Here is a 17,365-nt window from a genome sequence, read left to right as displayed (position 1 = left end):
GCAACAGGCAGGCCAGTCTGGAATAAGCCCCTTAGAGGCCCAGAAACTAGAGATCTTGGGGACCACTGTACTTTCCAGAGCCAACAGGGTGGTGGCATCCTGAGCTCCTTTGTTGCTGTGTTCACATGGTGCTGGTGGTGATGGTGATGGTGATGGTGGTGGTGATAGTGGTGATGGCGGTGGTTGTGATGAGAGTGGTGATAGTGGTTGTGGTAGTGGTGGTGATGAAGGTGGTGGTTGTGATGAAGGTGGTAGTAATGATGAAGGTGGTGGTTGTGATGATGGTGGTGGTTGTGATGATAGTGGTGATGGTGGTGGTGGTGGTGATGGTGGTGATGGTGGTGGTGGTGATGAAGGTGGTGGTTGTGATGATGGTGGTGGTTGTGATGATGGTGGTGATGGTGGTGGTGGTGATGATGAAGGTGGTGGTGGTGGAGATGAAGGTGGTGGTTGTGATGATGCTGGTGGTGGTGGTGGTGGTGATGGAAAAGGACAATTTCTGTTGTCTCTTCTTACAAGGCCACTAATCTCTTCATGGGCCTCTATCCTCATGACCTGCTCTAAACCGGATCACCTCCCAAAGGCCCCTTCCAAGTAGAATCACACTGGGGGGTTAGGGTTTCAATATATGACTCCAGGGAACACAATTCAGTCCACAGCAGTGGGTCGGAGTTGAACACAGACAGTCTCTGAATCATTCCGTGTCTTCATAGCACGTTAGGTGTGGTGGGTGGCCAGCACTTCTGAGAAGCAGTTTCCTGGGATTCACCCACCCTGTGAGAACCCAGTGTTTCAGCTGAAGGTGACCAAGAGGGCTTTACCTTGTTCTACGGGGCTCCAGGGCTTGGGCATGTCCAGGGCGGGCCTTAGAGGGAGCAGAGCCACAAGAGCACTTGAATACGTTGGCATCATCCTACAGATGGATATTGTGACGTAGGGGTGTCAGGACCTGAGCCCCGGAGGTGCCTCTACTTGGTAGGTTTTGAGTCAGTGAACAAAGTAGAGGCAGAGGGACGCCTGGGTGGCTCAGTGGGTGAGCATCTGCCTTCGGCTCAGGGCGTGATTCCCAGGGTCCTGGGATCTAGGTCCACATCGGGTTCCCTGCAGGCAGCCTGCTTCTCTCTCTGCCTGTGTCTCTGCCTCTCTCTTTGTGTCTCTCATGAATAAATTAAAAAAAAAAAAAAAGGAGAGGCAGAGAGGCAGGTCCTTCCCCAGCAGCACAGAGGGACCCTTGACTCAGTCTAGGTTTCCACCAGCGCACAGGGGTCCCGGGCCTCATACAACCTCTTCTCATGGGAGGGGATGCGATCTAACAAACGGAAGGTTTCTTTAGTGACACGACCTGTAGTGAATCCTGGTGTGAAAAAACTAACGGCCTAAGCCACGCCTGAGGACAGCTGGAACGGTCCCCATGGACCTCCCCAGAGGATCCGGGACACCGTCCGCCTCACTGGGTGACCCTGTGGCCTCACAGGACAGGCAGGCTTCCGTGGCACTCACTCGCGGACACGGGGGCAAAGCCACTTTTGAGGCAGACCTCCAAGCACAGGAAATTCGCAGCGATGATGATAAAGGAAGGAAAAGAAAAAAAAAAGTGGCACATGTGCAAAGCATCCATGACTGTTGAATCTGGAGAACGAGCTTCTGGGGTTTGTACGCTCGCCATTCGTGCATGTGTTTTAAAACCTTCATGTTTTAAAAGAAGAAGTTAGAACACTTCTTCCCAGGGGCTTCTTTTTAATTCCCTTATCTGGGGATCCCTGGGTGGCACAGCGGTTTAGCGCCTGCCTTTGGCCCAGGGTGCGATCCTGGGGTCCCGGGATCGAGTCCAATGTCGGGCTCCCTGCATGGAGCCTGCTTCTCCCTCCTCCTGTGTCTCTGCCTCTCTCTGTCTCTCTCTCTCTACGTCTATCATGAATGAATGAATGAATGAATGAATGAATGAATGAATAAATAAATAAATCTTAAAAAAAAATAATTCCCTTATCTCTCTGTTGAACAGTGAGGTGTGTGTTTGGAGCAGCCTGAGGGGTGCACCTGGGAGGACCTTCCCAGGGTCCCAGCCACCAAATCCTGGAGGACCTGCATTTGTGGGAGGCGTTGGGGGGATGCATAGCATGGAGGGGGCTGCAGCTCTTGCCTCTGTGTCTGGGCAGGTGCCAGGGGGGTCCTCAAGAAATGTCCTTAGGTCCTCAGGGCTCTCTGTGGAGGGTTTTGACTAATTCCCTTCCCTTCCCTGGCCCCCTTCCCGCCTGGAAAGCGGGTGCGGAATGAGCTCCCGGCTGGCTGAGCAATACCGATGGGTCCTGCCTGCATGTGTCACCACCTGGTGGCTGCTTTCCCACATCGCAGCTGGAACCTGAGCTCTCCCAGGAAGGAACTTGCTAGAAGCTGGGTTTCTAATGGGGGGTGGGGGGTGGGGGGTGGGGGGGGTGGGCTGTTAACAGTATTCCCCGCTCCAGAGAGCACAGCAGCCGTGATGGGGTGAGGATAACAGAGTGATGGGGGAATAAGGAAGGGGAATGTTAAGAATTGGAGAAGCCACTTGGAAAGCAATCAGGGGTGACCAGAGCCCCCAGCAGTGGCTGCAGGAGCCTGGGAAGAGGTGCAAGAAGGAAGGGGAGGGGGCAAAAGAAATCAGCCTGGGTGCCCAGGGAGGGGGGCTCACAGTCTGGCTGGCGTGTCCTTCTCCACGCACGAGCTTGATTTCATAACAGGAAGCAGCTATCGGAGGCATCGGGGGCACGTGTTTCTTAGCCCGCGGTGTGTAACTCATTGAATCCTCAAGCAGGTTTCTAAGGTAGGTACCCCGGCACCCCGGCTTTACCCACAAGGAGCTCAGACACAGAGAGGTTAAGGACCTTGCTTGAACTCACACAGCTAGTAAGAAGGCCCTGGAGTCAGGCCGCCTGCGTTCCTCTCTGTGCCCTTCTGCTCCGACGCTGCCTTCAGAGGGTCGCCGCAGACAAACTTCCCAAATGAACCTGGGAGACGTCCTCGTGGGGGGCTGCAGAGTGACAGACAGGAGCCCTGGGTCTGCTTGCTTTGAAGCCCACCTCTAATCCCATCTGGCTTTGCCCACGTGGAAACCCGGCAACCGCTCACCAGCCCCGCAGGGCTGCTCGGAGAACTCAGGATCGTGCCCAGGGAGGCCTCGTGCCAACTGTGACGTGCCACGCAGATTGGGAGCTACTACCGCTGACGCCAGTTTTGCATTACAGAACCCCAATCCTGGATTTCTGGATCTGTTCACAACAAGACTTGGGCCGACTCTGGATCAAACTTGGATGCATCCGCAGATGTACCCATTCATCGGGAAAAGAATGAACCTTCATTCGGCCCGCATGGGGCCCTGGCCAAGGCTGTTTCACTCAGCAGGTGCTTGGAGCAGCTGGCACAGAGGTCACACCCCCTCTGACGGCCAGTACGGTCACGTCCATTCGACAGAGGGGGCAGCTGAGATTCAGAGAGGCGAGGTGACTCATCACAGTCACACAGCAGCGAGAGGCACAGTGGCATTTGAGAGGCTCATGCTCTGAACCCCTGGGCACTTGGTCGGGGACGACCCTAGACCAAGGAGCCCCCTCAGCAGGTGAGCCACTGGGCCTCTTGCAGGACGGAGAACAACCCCTGACTAGACGACGCAGAAACAGGACGACCATCCCCGAACGATAAAATAACTTTGTTTTAATTCACTTTGATTTGGATCATTGGAAATATTCAACAATAAATAAAACAGAGCAGAGGCCGAGGAAGGCAGGCTCTCGCAAAGGTCATTCAAAAAAGCATCCAGGTTACTGCTCGGCTACAAAACACACACAGGAGCGAGGCCAGAGGGAGAGGGAAGCAAAATTTTAAAACACCAACAATGAACCCAACATGATTGCAAAGAACAAAAAAGTGCTCGAGAAACTTTGGCTTGGACGTGAAGCCGGTGAGGGGCCGGCGCCGTGGGGCAGCCGCGTTCGTCCTGGGGGCGGCCCCTCCGGACCCGGGCCCCGGGGTGAAGCGGGCGTCGGGCTCAGGGCTGTCCGCAGGTGGCCACCAAGGCCAGGCCCGTCCTTTGAGGGAAGCGCAGCAATGGGGTCAAGGGCAAGGGCAGGGCAGACGTCTGCTGGGCGGAGAGGAAAAGTAGGGGCCAAGAGGATGTGAATGCCCTGAGGCTGGGACAAGGGGACTGTCGCTGCACATGTCTCTGCTCTTCCTCCCTGGTCCCCTGCTCTTCCCCGCAGGGAGGCGTCACGGGGCACCCCACAGGCCGGGACGCTGGTGTCTTCAGGACAGGCCCGAGCGAGGCAGTGGACTCGGTCTCAAACCTGTCAGCCCAGACCACAGGGGACAATGACCGGCCAGTGGCCTGTGGGCACGTTTGCTTCCAACCAGATGCCCATGGTGGACACGATGACGACCCCGAGCTCTCCAGAGGGGCATGGGCGGTGGCCGGTTCCCAATGGCACGAGGCCGGCTTTGGCCGGACGACGGCCACGGCCACTCAGGGCTTGCGCCTCCCTGGAGAAAGCGGTTTTGGTCCTACCCACGCGAGGGACGTGAGTTCTTTTCTGTTTCCCATTTTGCTTTGTGTCCAGGCTGCCTTGAAGAGGACCATTACCGCAAACATCACAGTCCTAAATATTCCCCGTTGACTCCACTGTACCCTGGACCTGGAGAGGCTCGGTCCTTCTGGCCTCAGCTCTTGCAAGAATCCCACCCGGAACCCCCCCCCCCCGCCCCACCTTCTCGTCTGGCTTCCCCGTTTTAAGTCCCATTTTCTTGAATCTGGCTTCTCCCACTAAGCACATGCCCCTAAAAGCATCTCTTTAAGAACTTTCTTTTTTGCCTGATGGCTCTGGGAGCCAGACGCTACAAACCCGCCCTAACAAGGGGGTGAGGACAGGGGCAGAGGGGGACTCATGGAACCAGGCCTTGCTTTTGCGGCAGGGGACTCCAGCTCCTGGCTCCCCAGGGCCGGGGAGGGTGCTAAAATCTCTCCCTCCCTCCTCGGCCCTGGTCTTCCTGGCTTCGGGCTCAGCACTGAGAGAGGCAGGGATGCCTCTGCTCCCTGCCCCGGGGTCCAGGACTGGCCTCCAAGGGAGCTCTGTGCTTGAGGAGCAAGCAGGGCCCTAGGCTGGGAGCCCAACACTGGGGTGGGCATTCGGGAGCCTCCTCCGAGTGGGGGGGGGGCGGGTGGTTCTCGTTATCCTGCCCACAGCCACGAGCTCTGGGGGAAAAACTCTGGTCGGACTCTCAGCCACCCTTACCCCAGGTACGGATGCCAGGGGGCTGAAGCCCATCGGTGCATTCGGGTCAGACCCCTTTGCTAAGCCAACGAACACAAAGACAAATCTGCTGGGGCTGAGCAAAGAGCAAGGATGTCTCCCTCACTGGAGGGATGGGGGGAAAGGCAGACACCGGAGCTTGCAGGGGCCACCACGGGCAGCCTGAGGAGCCCGCCTGCGCCCGGTCACAGTCCTCGGGGAGGCTGGATGGAAGCCGGCTGGGAAAGCCCACCTCGAGGTGTGTTCAACATGCAGCGATCGTGCTCTATCTTTGCTCAAAGGGTCTGACTTGCGTTGTCCAGCACAACGGGTTCACTTTTGCAAGCCACTTCCCTTCTCCGGGCCTCGCTTTGCTCAAGTGTTACACGGGAAGGCAGGTGGGAAGTCCTCTCAACAGCCTGGACGGCCCAGTGGGGTGGGGAGGGAGAGACCCCCCCTCCTTACTCTGGGGACCTGTCCTGACTCAGCACAGCCCCGACGCAGGCTGAGCGCTCTGGACCCATCAGCTCTGACTGGACTCGGCTCTTCCAGGACTCGGGGAGGAGCTCGGAGGCCGCTCCGCGCCCACTTCTCTCAGCGGATTCATCAGCCAACCCACAGATGCCTGCTATATAGTCTTTGGGGATTTATGATCAGCTTGCTGACCTCGTAGTGATTTATGAGCCTTTAGGGGTCAAGAGAGTCTAAGTGTTGGAGGATTTTAAAGCTCGAACGGGTTTTTGTTTGCTTGCTGTCGTTTCGTGTTTTTGTAAACCATTGTCTGGGTTCTGAACCTCTGACAATCGAATGAAAGCTACGGCACCGCTCCCCAGGAATATATGCCCATACACACAGGCTTGGGGTAAAACACGGGCATGGCGTGCTCTCTCTGGGGGACACTTGAGAACCCCCTGAAACCACCTGTGGCCCCCTGAGCTCCCCAAATGCCTCCCTCTCCGTTTGCAGAGGCAGAGACTGAAGCCAGGGAACAGAACTTGCTGGAGTGCTGCTGCAAGGAGCACAGGAGACGGGCCCCCGTGACAGCCGGGACGCTGTCACACCTCCTCGAGGTAGCAGTGGCCTGTTAGGAAATGCTCTCAATAGGAAACGTGGATTTTCTGATTCAGTGTCAGCAACCGGAGCCAACCATCGCTGCCCTGCCTGTGTGACTCCACTCCCCACCTGGCCCCAAGGCCGTCCCGCTGGGTTTTGCAGATTCTTAGCCTGAGAATGATCCCAACCCGCAATGATGGAGAAGGGAGGCAGAGCTGAAGGGAAGGAGGTACAGAGCACTCGGAGAACCTACCAACCTGAAACCCTGGCATTTGCCCACGGGCGAGCCCCCAAGCCCTAGATATGCATCCCCCTCCCAAGTCTGAGGACTCCTACAAACCTTGACTTAAGCCCCCCATGCCCCGGCTGCCAGGTGAAGCAAGAGCAAGCTTAATTAAAACATCAGGACCAGCCACGGAGCCACAAAGTGCACGCAATGTCAGCTGAATTAAAAATAATAATAATAAATCAATAAATAATCATGAGGAGGAATCAGAGCAGCCCAGAAGTGAGAGGATGAGGTATGTCTTCTCCCGCTCCGAGGGTCATGTTCCTGGGATGGCCCCACAAACCCCAGGACACTGTGCAGGTGGCCCGGAGGGACTTGGCCTGGAGGGTGGGCTCCTGGGGCAAAGTGCTGGCTGATGGAGGTTCTGTGTGTGGCCTTGGAAGGTCACGGGTCCCGAATCCATCAGTCTGTGAACCTAAGAATGACGTGCCGCGGCTGACGCGCCTCTGGACGCCGTTGAGCATCATCCTAGCTTCGGTCCAGCTCCGGCACCGCCTCAGGAAACTAGTGAAGATGTTGCCCAGCTCCAGAGCAAGGGGGTGGCATTGCTGGGGGGGGGGGTAGGGGGGAGCTCCCCGTTCCCGAGTTAAGGCTTTTGCCTTATTTCAGCCAATGCGCACAGCTCTCCCCCAGACACAAAGGCACGTGGAAGTAGTCAGATCTGCTCTCAGCCATCATTTATGGCCACAAAGATCGATCACTCAAGGGAGCCTCAGCTTGCGAAGAAGACACCTGCTGGAGTCTGAAACACTTGGCCAAGCGTCTGTGAGGACCTTCGGCGCGGGGCGCCTCTCCTGGCCGCCACGGAGGAGCTTCGGGAAGACCGCAGAGGCGGTGAGGGAGGGGCCGGGCATCGTGCAGAGGAAGGTGCCTCCTCACCTCCAGCGTCCACGTGGCCCGACGTGGCTCTGTCCCAAGGTCGTCCTCACCCAGCAAGCATCAGAGTCAGAGTCAGCCCCAGACCCCTCTGCCCAGGGCCAGTGTCCTTCACTTTAGAACACGGAGTCTTCGATATCTCCCCCTCTGCCCCCCAAAGCCGAAATGACTTGAGCGTTTGGAGACCGGACCTCCTCCCGCGTCTCCCCACCTGCCCCCCGCTCCAGGACAGCAGTGGCGGTGCAGGGAGGTGTAGGGTGGGGTGTCCCCATCCAAGACCAGTTCTGACACTCGCTCTGCAGACCCAGCGGGGCTCTGGGGCCTTGCTGAGTCGATGCTGCCAAATGTAGGGGTGCGAGGGGGCGCGAGGGGCACCTGAACACGCCCCCGAGGCTGGCCCTCAAAGCCCCCAGCACAGATCGGCTCCAGCCAGAGGCTGGGGCTGGCCACGGAGAGGCGGGCTCTGGTGCTCCTCGGCAGCGTCATCTCCCCTTAAATATCCGGATCTTATTGATGGACGCCAAGGTGGCCGTCACGTTGGACTCAAAGTCTCCATCGTGCACCCCGGTCTTGCGGAAAGCCCCCGCCGATGGATTGTTCTCCCAGTAGTGATGCCAGTTCCCCTTACTGTCTGCCCCGAAGCCGTACAAGTCCACCTGCGGGGGGGGGGGGGGGGAGGGGGGCAAAGCAAAGGTCAGAACCAGACAGCAGGGCTACAGGAAGAAGCTCAAAGAACGGGCGCCCACAGGGAACCCCCGACTGTCAACACCACCTCCAAAGAGCCGCATGAAGCCTTCTCCCCATGAACCCTTCCAGCTCCTTGCTGGGCCTCCCAGGGGCTGAAAGGAGCAAAAGCACGAGAGGTCAAAGTCAAGTCTCCGGCCCAGGGGTGGCCCACAGGGTGCTGGGCAGGAGGGCCCCTTCCCCAGGGCCCGCGGGGAGAGCAGGGTTGAGGGCAGGGCCACCTGCTGCTGGAGCCTACGAGTGCCAAGCCTGCTGCTCTGAGCCTCACGTCCCCCAGCTGGAAACTGGGGCCAAGAGGGAATGAGCACATGGAGGCAGGTGGTAGGTGCTGTTCTTTTCCTTCCCTTAGACTAATGTCCATGTGGTCTGGGGGCCTCCAGGGACCAGGACCCTTGCCCACATGTGACAAGCATTTACTGAGCATTTCCTTGATGCCGGGCACTGCGCCACATACGTCAGACTTCAGGGAGGCCTTCGTCGGGGCCCCCTGGGTGGGCGCTGGGGAAATCAGGGATGCGGGAGCCTCGGGGTCTCAGACCTGGAGCTTGTGAGGCACCAGTGAGGGACAGGAGCTAACCTCAGACCTCCCGTAGCACGGAGGGCAGGGCCCAGAAGGAATCTAGGGATCTGCGGGTGCAGGTGACATCTGAACTGGGTCTCGGGACAGGAGTGGAAGATGTCCAGGAGGGAATAATCAAGGGCCTTCCAGGGAGAGGAAGTGCTGTCTGGGCAGATCTGGGGGTGGGGCCCCACCCAGGGCCGGGGACAGGAACACCAGCAGGGCCACAGCAGGAGGGAAGAGGAGGGAGTAGCACTTCTGAGGGAGCCAGCTGGAGAGAAGGAGGAGATGCAGCTTCTGGGAGAGACACCCAGGGTCTTGATGGCACTGCGGGGCCGGGGTGGGGATGGCTGCATGGGACCAGAAGGCGCGTCTGATTGCGCTGCTGGATGCAGGGCCCGGGAGGAAGTGGGGGGTGGGTGCTGTGGTCCCTCCTGCTCCTCTGGCCAGGGCTGCAGCGAGCACCCCACAGCGTCGATGGAGACGCGGGCAGGGCCTGGCAGATGGTCAGGCCAGTCCACGAAGGAAAACACAAAGCACGCTTGGCAATCACGGGTTCTCCACCTCGGGGAAGAGCGGAACCCCTGGGTGCCTGGTCCCCACTTTGGGACATTCTGGTGAACATGGGCCTGGGCACGGTCTGGGTGCTGGGATTTAGCTCCAGGGACGATTCTTTCTTCTTTCTTTCTTTCTTTTTCTCTTTCTTTCTCTTTTTTCTTTTTCTTTCCTCTTTGATGTTATTTACTTATTCATGACACACACAGAGAGAGGCAGAGACACAGGCAGAGGGAGAAGCAGGCTCCATGCAGGGAGCCTGCTGCGAGACTCGATCCCAGGACCCCGGGATCACGCCCTGAGCCAAAGGCAGACGCTCAACCACTGAGCCACCCAGGTGTCCTCCAGGGACAATTCTAATAAGAGGCTGAGATTCAAACCACAGGTCTCCCTATTACGATCGGCTCCGTTACTCTGCCCCCCACGTCTGAGCTTCCACCCACGGGCTCTGACTCTGCCTCGGGAGCCGGCACAGAGGGAGCCAGGACCCTTGCTCCTGAGAACGTGCTCCTCCGAGGACAGCGCTACTCCCTGAAACCCACTGTGACAGCAGCGCTGCAAGCTCCAGCGCGGGGAGAAGGAATCGGAGCTTCTGGAAGAAGAACTACATTGGAGCCCGCGGCGAGGAAGGAGGAGAGCCTGAAGGCAGGTGCTCTCAGTGACGCTCCTGGAAAGGTGGGAGGGGGAGCCCTCGTACCTCGTCGCAGATGTGCAGCGAGAAGATGACGGAGAGGATGCCGGTGGACGGGTACCGCCCGTGGCCCTGCAGCCAGCTGTCGAAGACGTACTTGATGAAGGCCGGGTGGTAGATGAGGATCTGCGAGGGGAGGACAGAGGCCTTCGTGAGCACTGCACAGGACGCCGAGCACCCGTCAGGTGCCCCCACTGCTGGGGCCTCGGGGGACAGAGCCGTGAACGGAACCGGGAGCCCTGCACTCGTGGGCCTTACGTCTAGTGGGAAGGACGGGCAGTAGCCTAACTCCGGGGCCAAAGGATGCTAAGACACAACTACAGAAACGTGGAGAGAAATTAAGCAGAGGAGACAAGAAAGCACTGGAGGGGAGGAGGCTCCCTGAGAAGGAGACTTCTGAGGAACATCCAAATCAGGCCACCGAGGTTCCGGGAAATAGCATGAGGTGGGGACGGGATCGCTCCGGTCACACTGCAGGAAACACATGCACCGAGACACCTGTCCTGCCGGCGATGGGCCTGAACGGTCTCCACACCCCGACATGGCCCCATGTGCTCGCCTTTCCTCTGCTCGTGTGACAGATGAGGAAACCGAGCTCAGAGAGGCTAAGCCGTGGGCCCAGCGTCACACAGCCAGGCTGGCCATGCCGGGAGGTGTGTGGTATCAGACCTGCCCTTGCCTCCACCCTCACAGCTGCCGTGAGGACAGCGAAGGGCACTTCTCAGGCAGGAGAGGGTGAGCATGCACGTCTAGGAAGCCTGACCCCAGCCCCCAGGAAGAGACTGGAGCTGAGGACCATGCGGGTGTCTGGTGAACGGTTTATCGCTCAACTCGGCCTCAAGCGACTGCCGTCTGGGAGGCTCCCCCCTCCACCCACTCAGTCCTACAGGGATTCCCATGTGGCTTCTCCCCCAGGCGGTGCACTCCAGTGCGAACAGCAGGTGCTGGGGGCGCAGGGAGCGCTCCAGTTCCAGCCACACCATGAACTGCCTGTGGGGTCCTGAGCACGTTACTTGACCTCTCTGACCCTCATCTCGACATCTAAAAAAGCACAGTGTGTGCAACGGACACGTGTGGTGGACACGTCACGACTTTCATCCTCTGGCCCCTTGCCCAGGTCTTGGCCAACCCCCTTCCGGGGAGGAAGGGCCAGGGAGGCAGGAGGTGAGGTCTGACTTTGAGAAGCTCACCCCTGTGCAGCTCTGATTCTAAATGCAGCCACATCAGCACCCCTGGAAGGCCGGTTAAAGCCCAGGTCACTGGGCCGTCCCCTCCCTGTAGAGTTTCTGATGCAGTCGAGTCGGTCTGGGGTAGGCCTGAGTATGTGTATCTGCAACAGTATATCCCGGTGACGCCGCTGGTCGGGGGCCCCCACTTGGGAGAGGCTTTGCCAGGGTTTGTCTGTTGAGCCGGGAAGCTGCGTGGAGGCCTCCGCCCGCCCAGGGGCCCAAGGGCTCTCTGCAGCCGGGTGCTGGCAGAGGGGAGAGGTGGTGCTCTCTGTCACCAAACTGGTGACACAGGACAGGACAAGCTCACAGGACAAGGGACCTCAGCCTCGACTTACCTTATCCTTTTTCACTTTGATCTTTGCAGGAACAGGAACATAGGTGCTGCAGGCAGAGAAAGAGCAGGTGGTTAATGTGGGAGGGGGCGGAGGGGACCGAGGGGGCCAGGCCAGAGCGCTTGGGGCTGACCCTGGGGAGGGAGGTAGAGACGCCACTTCCCGCCTGGCCTGTCCTCCTGCAGCAGTGGCCCATTATGGACAGCAGAGGGCACTCGTGGCTCACTCAAGAATTTTCTATATCTATAAAAAATATGTATATATACATAAAATGTATATACAATATACATATGTATATTGTACATATATGTATATATATATAATATATATGCTTTTTATTGAAGTTCGATTTGCCAACACATAGTATAACACCCAGTGCTCATCCTAAGAATATTTTTTTTTAAATGCCATATTTTCCCCCAGAAAGGTGAAGACCAGGGGACTGGCTCCAAGCAAGCCTGAAGGAGCCTGATGGAGCACAGCTCAAAGGATGAAGGATGAGCCCCACAAAGGCCCCCTCCCATCTGCAACGTTATGTGTGTCCCAAGGTGCAGATGTAAACGCCTTACGTGGGATCTACTGGGGCAATTCATGCTCCCGACCCTGTGGGACGGGGTGGGAGGAGAGGGCAGCTGAGCTCAGGCCTGGCCTGCTCCTCCCCTGCCTGAGCCTGCATCCCTCACTGCCCTCCTGAGGGGGTGGCCCCAGACTCCTGCACCCCAGGCCATCAGGCTTGGCCGGGCTCCGGACCAGGAGGCTGCTGGCCATCTGGACAGTGAATCCGTTTCTTTTCAGGAAGAATAAGGGACCTAGGGCTGAGACCGAGGCCCAGCCTGGCTCCCAAGCTTGGGCAGCATGGTCGGGCGGGCCTCTGTGTCCTCCCAGGGAGGAGGGAGGCGAGAGGCACAAACCGTGGAGGAATGCAAGGAGACGGCATGTGCCCGGTACCCAGTGGGGTGCCTAGAACAGAAGAACCGCTCAGGTGAGCCCCCCACTCTTGGGGCAGCTCACAACGACTCAGGCCGGGGGCGCTGGGCCTCCCTGCCTGCCTCCAGTGCAATCTGGGGCTATTTTTAGAGCTCCCAAGGTGGAGGGCTGTCAGCCTCGGGATGCACGGCAAAAACAAAGCAGATCTGTCATGTGCAGAGTCCTTTCTGGGGGGGGGGGGGGTGTCCCTCTTCCCAAGGAGTTTCCAGTAAGCCCTAGAGCCTATTCTGGAGTCGTGAGGAGGGGGGAAGGTCAAAGCTTGCAGGGTGTTAGCAGCAGAGGAAGGGACCAGGAGTCGCTGCAGGCTGGGTGGCAGCCTGCGGACTGCAGGGCTGGTGCATTCCAGAAGGAAGTCCAGCGGGGGAGGCATCCTGGTGCGGGCACCGCATGGTGGGGGCACGGAGGACCGGTGAGGGCGTGGGAGCTCTCCACCCTGGGGACTCACTGAGAGATGGTGCCTGTGGTGGTGGCACTGACCACCCACTCCAGGTCGGTGGTCTTGAAGGGCACCAGGACCATGCTGACATTCTCCGCCAGCTCCCTGAAGCTCTCGGGGTACACCAGGTGGTGGGTGGTCTTGCTCCCGACGTCCATCTCGAAGCCCGCTGTGGGGGCCTTGTTCATCCTGGGAGGGAAGGGACAGTGGGACATGCATCGGATCACGTAGCAAGGGGGCGGCTTCGATGGAGACGATCAGGACACAGCTCAAATGCTCTTGCTGCTTTCCATCTCTTACGCGCTCTGGAGCGAGCCTGACCGTGGCCACTCCTGCTGACCTACTGTGCGCAAGGCCCCGTCCTGGCCAAGAGGCGCGCCTCGTTACACCCGAATGATGACTGCGCCCGGGAGGTATTCTCTGGTCCTATTCTATGATGGGAGAGATCTGAACGGCAAGAATTAGTCCCAGGACACGGAGCTGGCAAGTGTGCAGCCTTGTACTCAGGTCTGTCTGACCTGGGACCCGATGCTTTCCCTCCCCCACGGATGTTCCTGCCGCACGCCGGGCACACGGAGGCTCCGAGAAGCCGGGCGAGAGCAGTCTAAGGACATAAACGCAGAGATCGCAGACAGGAGACTATTCTAGAAGGCGCCTGGGGAGCAGCGGCCTCACTGCCGACTGAACAGCGTGGAGATTATAAGAAACCCAGGATACACCTCTTCCCGGGGAAACTATTCTCCTTGGTGACAGGGAAATGCATTTACGTTAAAAGCACATAGTTTTATTACAGCCTAGGTTGCAAAATGGGGCTGAATTTTAAAGATCAAACAAGGGTCTGCAACTGCCTCTTGCCCTCCCTCCAGGCCTCTCTGTGCAAAGCTCCCGACCCGCTGGCTTCCTCCCGTGTATGGTCTCCCATCAGGGTCCAGAGAGGCACTGCTGGTCTACCTCCTTCCTATGATGGACAGATGGGGAAACTGAGGCCCACAGGGAGCCCCCAAGGTCCGAAGGGGAGTCTAGGCCTGCTAGGACTGGGTCTTGCCCTCCTGGCCCTGAGCCCAGGCGCCTCCCACGGCTCCGAGGGGCTCCAAGCGCTCACCTGAGCACAAAGTCGTGGCTGTCGATCTGAGGCCCGTACCAGGACTCTCGGAGGTTGCCAGAGTTGCCCACGACGGCGCAGCGCCGGCAGCCCACCGACCTCTTCTCCAGCAGGGGGTCCACGTTCCCGGGCACCACCTGGAACAGCTCCCTGATGGTATCGTTCAAGTTGTTGGGTTGCTTCTCCCGCTGGAGCCTCTGCAGGCGGAGGGTGGAAGGAGAAAGGTCAGCCGGGCTGTGCTGCCTCTGGCTGGGGCCCCTGAGCCCCCTCCCTGGGCCCCCTTCCCCGGTACCTTCCCTTCTGCAAGGCGCCGGAGACCCCAGGAGGCTCAGCCAGCCACCTCCCCGCCGGTCCAGAAGCCCAGGGCCCACTCCAGGAGATGGGAGAGAGCTCCCTCACTCATTCTGCAAAGGCTTATTGAGCACCTACTATGTGCTAGCTCCTCCATCAGCCGGAGGCAATGACATCGGGTGATAGGAGAAGGGTCAGGTGACTTATGAGTCCACCTCCCTGCTTCTGCTCCCTCCATCCTCCTGCCCCCACCACTGCTCCCAGGGGACCACTGGGCTCCAGCAAGACCAAAAAACCAGCCCTTGCTGGATGCACAAGGCCTCCGATGTCTGCCTGGCAAACTGTTTTCATCCTCGAAGGCCTAGCTCCAGACTTCCCACCTCCTCACTCACGGTAAAACCTGGAGACATTTCCTAAGCAGTTATCACCTCTGACCCCGTCGCCGTGCCACAGCGTCTATACCACACCACATCTGTACTGTGGACGAGGAGGATGCTCTGGGGCCCGGGCTGGCTGAACCACAGGTCCCAAATCCCAAACCAGGATTTGAACCCAGGCTTTTAGAAACCCACCTCAAAGTCTCTCCCACAATACTGCCCCCATCTCACACCCTTGGAACCTTGACCTTTCAGAAAGCCCAGTCCCTGGGGTTGGAGGGGCCGGGGTGGGGGTGGGGGTCAGGGGTGGGGAGGGTGGCTGTGGGGTGAGTCTTACTAGCCTCTCCCAGCCCCCTGCCCAGGGCTGAGTGGCTGAGGAAAGAAAGGAGAGCCTGGGGCCTGCTTTGACCACCGTCCAGGAGATTCGTGATGGGGTCTATGGGGAGATCCAGAGGCAGGCAGCCCCCTCCGCCGGCCCTGAGATGGAAGGAATCAGGTCTCCGAAGGAGAGGCCCACCAGGAGTTCCAGGTGGCTCCTCTAGTTAAAACCCCCAGCATCTCCTCCGTACGTGTCATGAGAGAGCCACAGGGGACAAGAGCTGGACCACTCACCACCACCCCCCAGGAGGCTTATCATAAATTAAAAAGAGAGAGAGAGAGAAATAACGAGTGTTGGGGGAGGATGTAGAGATCCTGGAACCTCATGCATTGCTGGTGGGCACATCAGATGGTGTGGCCGCCGTGGAAAACACACACAAGTACATCCTCGGAAGGACGGAAAGCGGGGTTCTCGTACGCCCGTGTTCACAGGAGCAGGGTCCGCCGCAGCCAAGAGGCGGAAGCGACCCAGTACCTGTCTACTGGCAGGTGAACGGATAAGACAAGTGCGGAACATCATTCCATCATAAAAAAGGGAATTCCAGGGGCCCCTGGGTTGGCTCTGTCGGTAAAGCATCTGCCTTCGGCTCAGGACACGACCCCCGAGTCCTGGGATGGGGCCCTGTGTCGGGCTCCCTGCTCAGCGGGGAATCTGCTTCTCCCTCTCCCTCTGCGCCTCCCCATCCCCACCCCCAAGCTCCTGATTTCTCTCTCTCTCTCTAATAAATAAATGAATAAAATCCTTAAAAAAAGGGGGGGGGATTCTGATCCATACTACAGCATGGATGGGCCTTGGAAACATGTTTTGTGACAGCAGCCAGACACAGGAGGACAAATGTTGTAGGATTCCACTATATGGGGTCCCCTAGAGGAGTCGAATCCACAGAGGGTAGGCGGCTGCCAGGGCCCGAGGGAGGGCTAAGGGGAGGGAGTTAGGATTTAACAGGGCAGGGTTTGGGGCGCCCGATGCTGGCTCTAGAGGGTGGTGTTGGTTACACAACCCTGTGAATATCCTTCCTGCCACCGAATCGTACACTTAACAAATGGTCAAGATGGTAAATATTAGGTTATGTACATTTTAACACAATAAAACAGAACAATCCCCAGATTAAACACCTGCTTCCGATAAGATCTCCTGGGCCGGCTCCAAGCTCCCGAGTGGGCAGTCACCCAGGACCTCGTTGACTCAAAGAGCCTGATCCCGGAGGGCTGAGCTGAGCCCAAGATCCTGCGCTTCCAACGGGGTCCCTGGGGGCGATGCTGCTGCTGGTGTGGGTAGGGAGGGGGCCGCGGCCACGCTGTCCTGCAGGAACCTCCGCGGAGGTCCCCACCCAGGACAGGGCCCTGTGAGCCCAGCACCGTGAGGACACACTCAGGGCTGGGGTCCTCACCCTGCGCCTTTACCTCATGGGAGTCTGGCACTGTCCCTGGGATTAAGGAGGGACACGGCATCCTCTGGCCGGTGCTCAGCAGTATTTACTGAGCACCTAGTACATCGCCGAGGCCCCGGGGTCTGAAGTCTTGAGGGGCGCCCAGGGGACGTGACTGGGGAGCACGAGCACAGCAGTGTCTTCGCCCTGCTATTACTGACTCACTCATCTTTAATGGCTCATTTCAGAAAAAAAACTCAGTTCATTTTATAAGGAAATCTCCCATCCTGACCACAAGTGGAAAGTGAGGATTACTTGGCAGAAGCAAAAAAAAAAAAAAAAAAAGTAATCGCACGAAACAATGAAAACAAGACGACGTTGCTGGGTTCCGGCTCGCGCTGTTGCTCGCCCGGGCAAGCCGCCCACTCTGCTGGAAGGAAGACCGGCAGGTGCGGGAGGGACGCGGAACGAAACGTCGGGGCGGATTAACGTCCTTGCGACTGCAAACACAGCAAGAGAATTGAGAGCGGACTCACTTCCACGCCCTGGGACGCGAGCGTCTTCTCAACGCCGGGCCCTGGCCTCCCGAGCATCGCGCTGCCGGCCACACCCGCGGCTTCGGATCTGCGGTCGTGCCTCGACGGCAGGGGTGGACACGGGCCCAGCGAGTCTGGGAAGGGCTCTGGGAAGGGCTGCGCTGCCGGGCGCCTTTGCATCCACACAGGAACTGGGGTGGGAAAGCCCAGCGGGGGTTCTGCAGCTCTGAATCCTCAACCCCCCACCTGCTCACTGCTGCGGCCGTGCCCCTGCACCCGGGGAAGGGACGCTCCCATTGCCCTGA

The 17,365-nt window shown here is 58.6% G+C and overlaps 1 protein-coding gene across 6 annotated transcripts in view; it reads right to left on the bottom strand.

Annotated features, from left to right (window-relative positions):
- Nucleotides 1-3,667: 3,667 nt before the first annotated feature.
- Nucleotides 3,668-17,365, bottom strand: part of ST3GAL1 (ST3 beta-galactoside alpha-2,3-sialyltransferase 1) — a 96,222-nt gene continuing 82,524 nt past the window's right edge. For all 6 annotated transcript variants that reach the window (XM_025993480.2, XM_072733888.1, XM_025993481.2 and 3 more), the window contains 5 exons: nt 14,109-14,305; nt 13,016-13,195; nt 11,587-11,632; nt 10,029-10,148; nt 3,668-8,129 (listed from right to left, as the gene is read on the bottom strand). In XM_025993480.2, the coding sequence (XP_025849265.1) occupies nt 7,956-8,129; nt 10,029-10,148; nt 11,587-11,632; nt 13,016-13,195; nt 14,109-14,305 (717 nt within the window). In that variant the 3' untranslated portion in view covers nt 3,668-7,955. The remainder of the gene's footprint in view (nt 8,130-10,028; nt 10,149-11,586; nt 11,633-13,015; nt 13,196-14,108; nt 14,306-17,365) is intronic.

Source organism: Vulpes vulpes, chromosome 13, assembly GCF_048418805.1.
Source record: "Vulpes vulpes isolate BD-2025 chromosome 13, VulVul3, whole genome shotgun sequence".
In the NCBI taxonomy this organism is placed as follows: Eukaryota; Metazoa; Chordata; class Mammalia; order Carnivora; family Canidae; genus Vulpes; species Vulpes vulpes.
The sequence above is the reverse complement of the archived record's forward strand: the minus strand, read 5'-3'. Positions and strand labels throughout refer to the sequence as shown.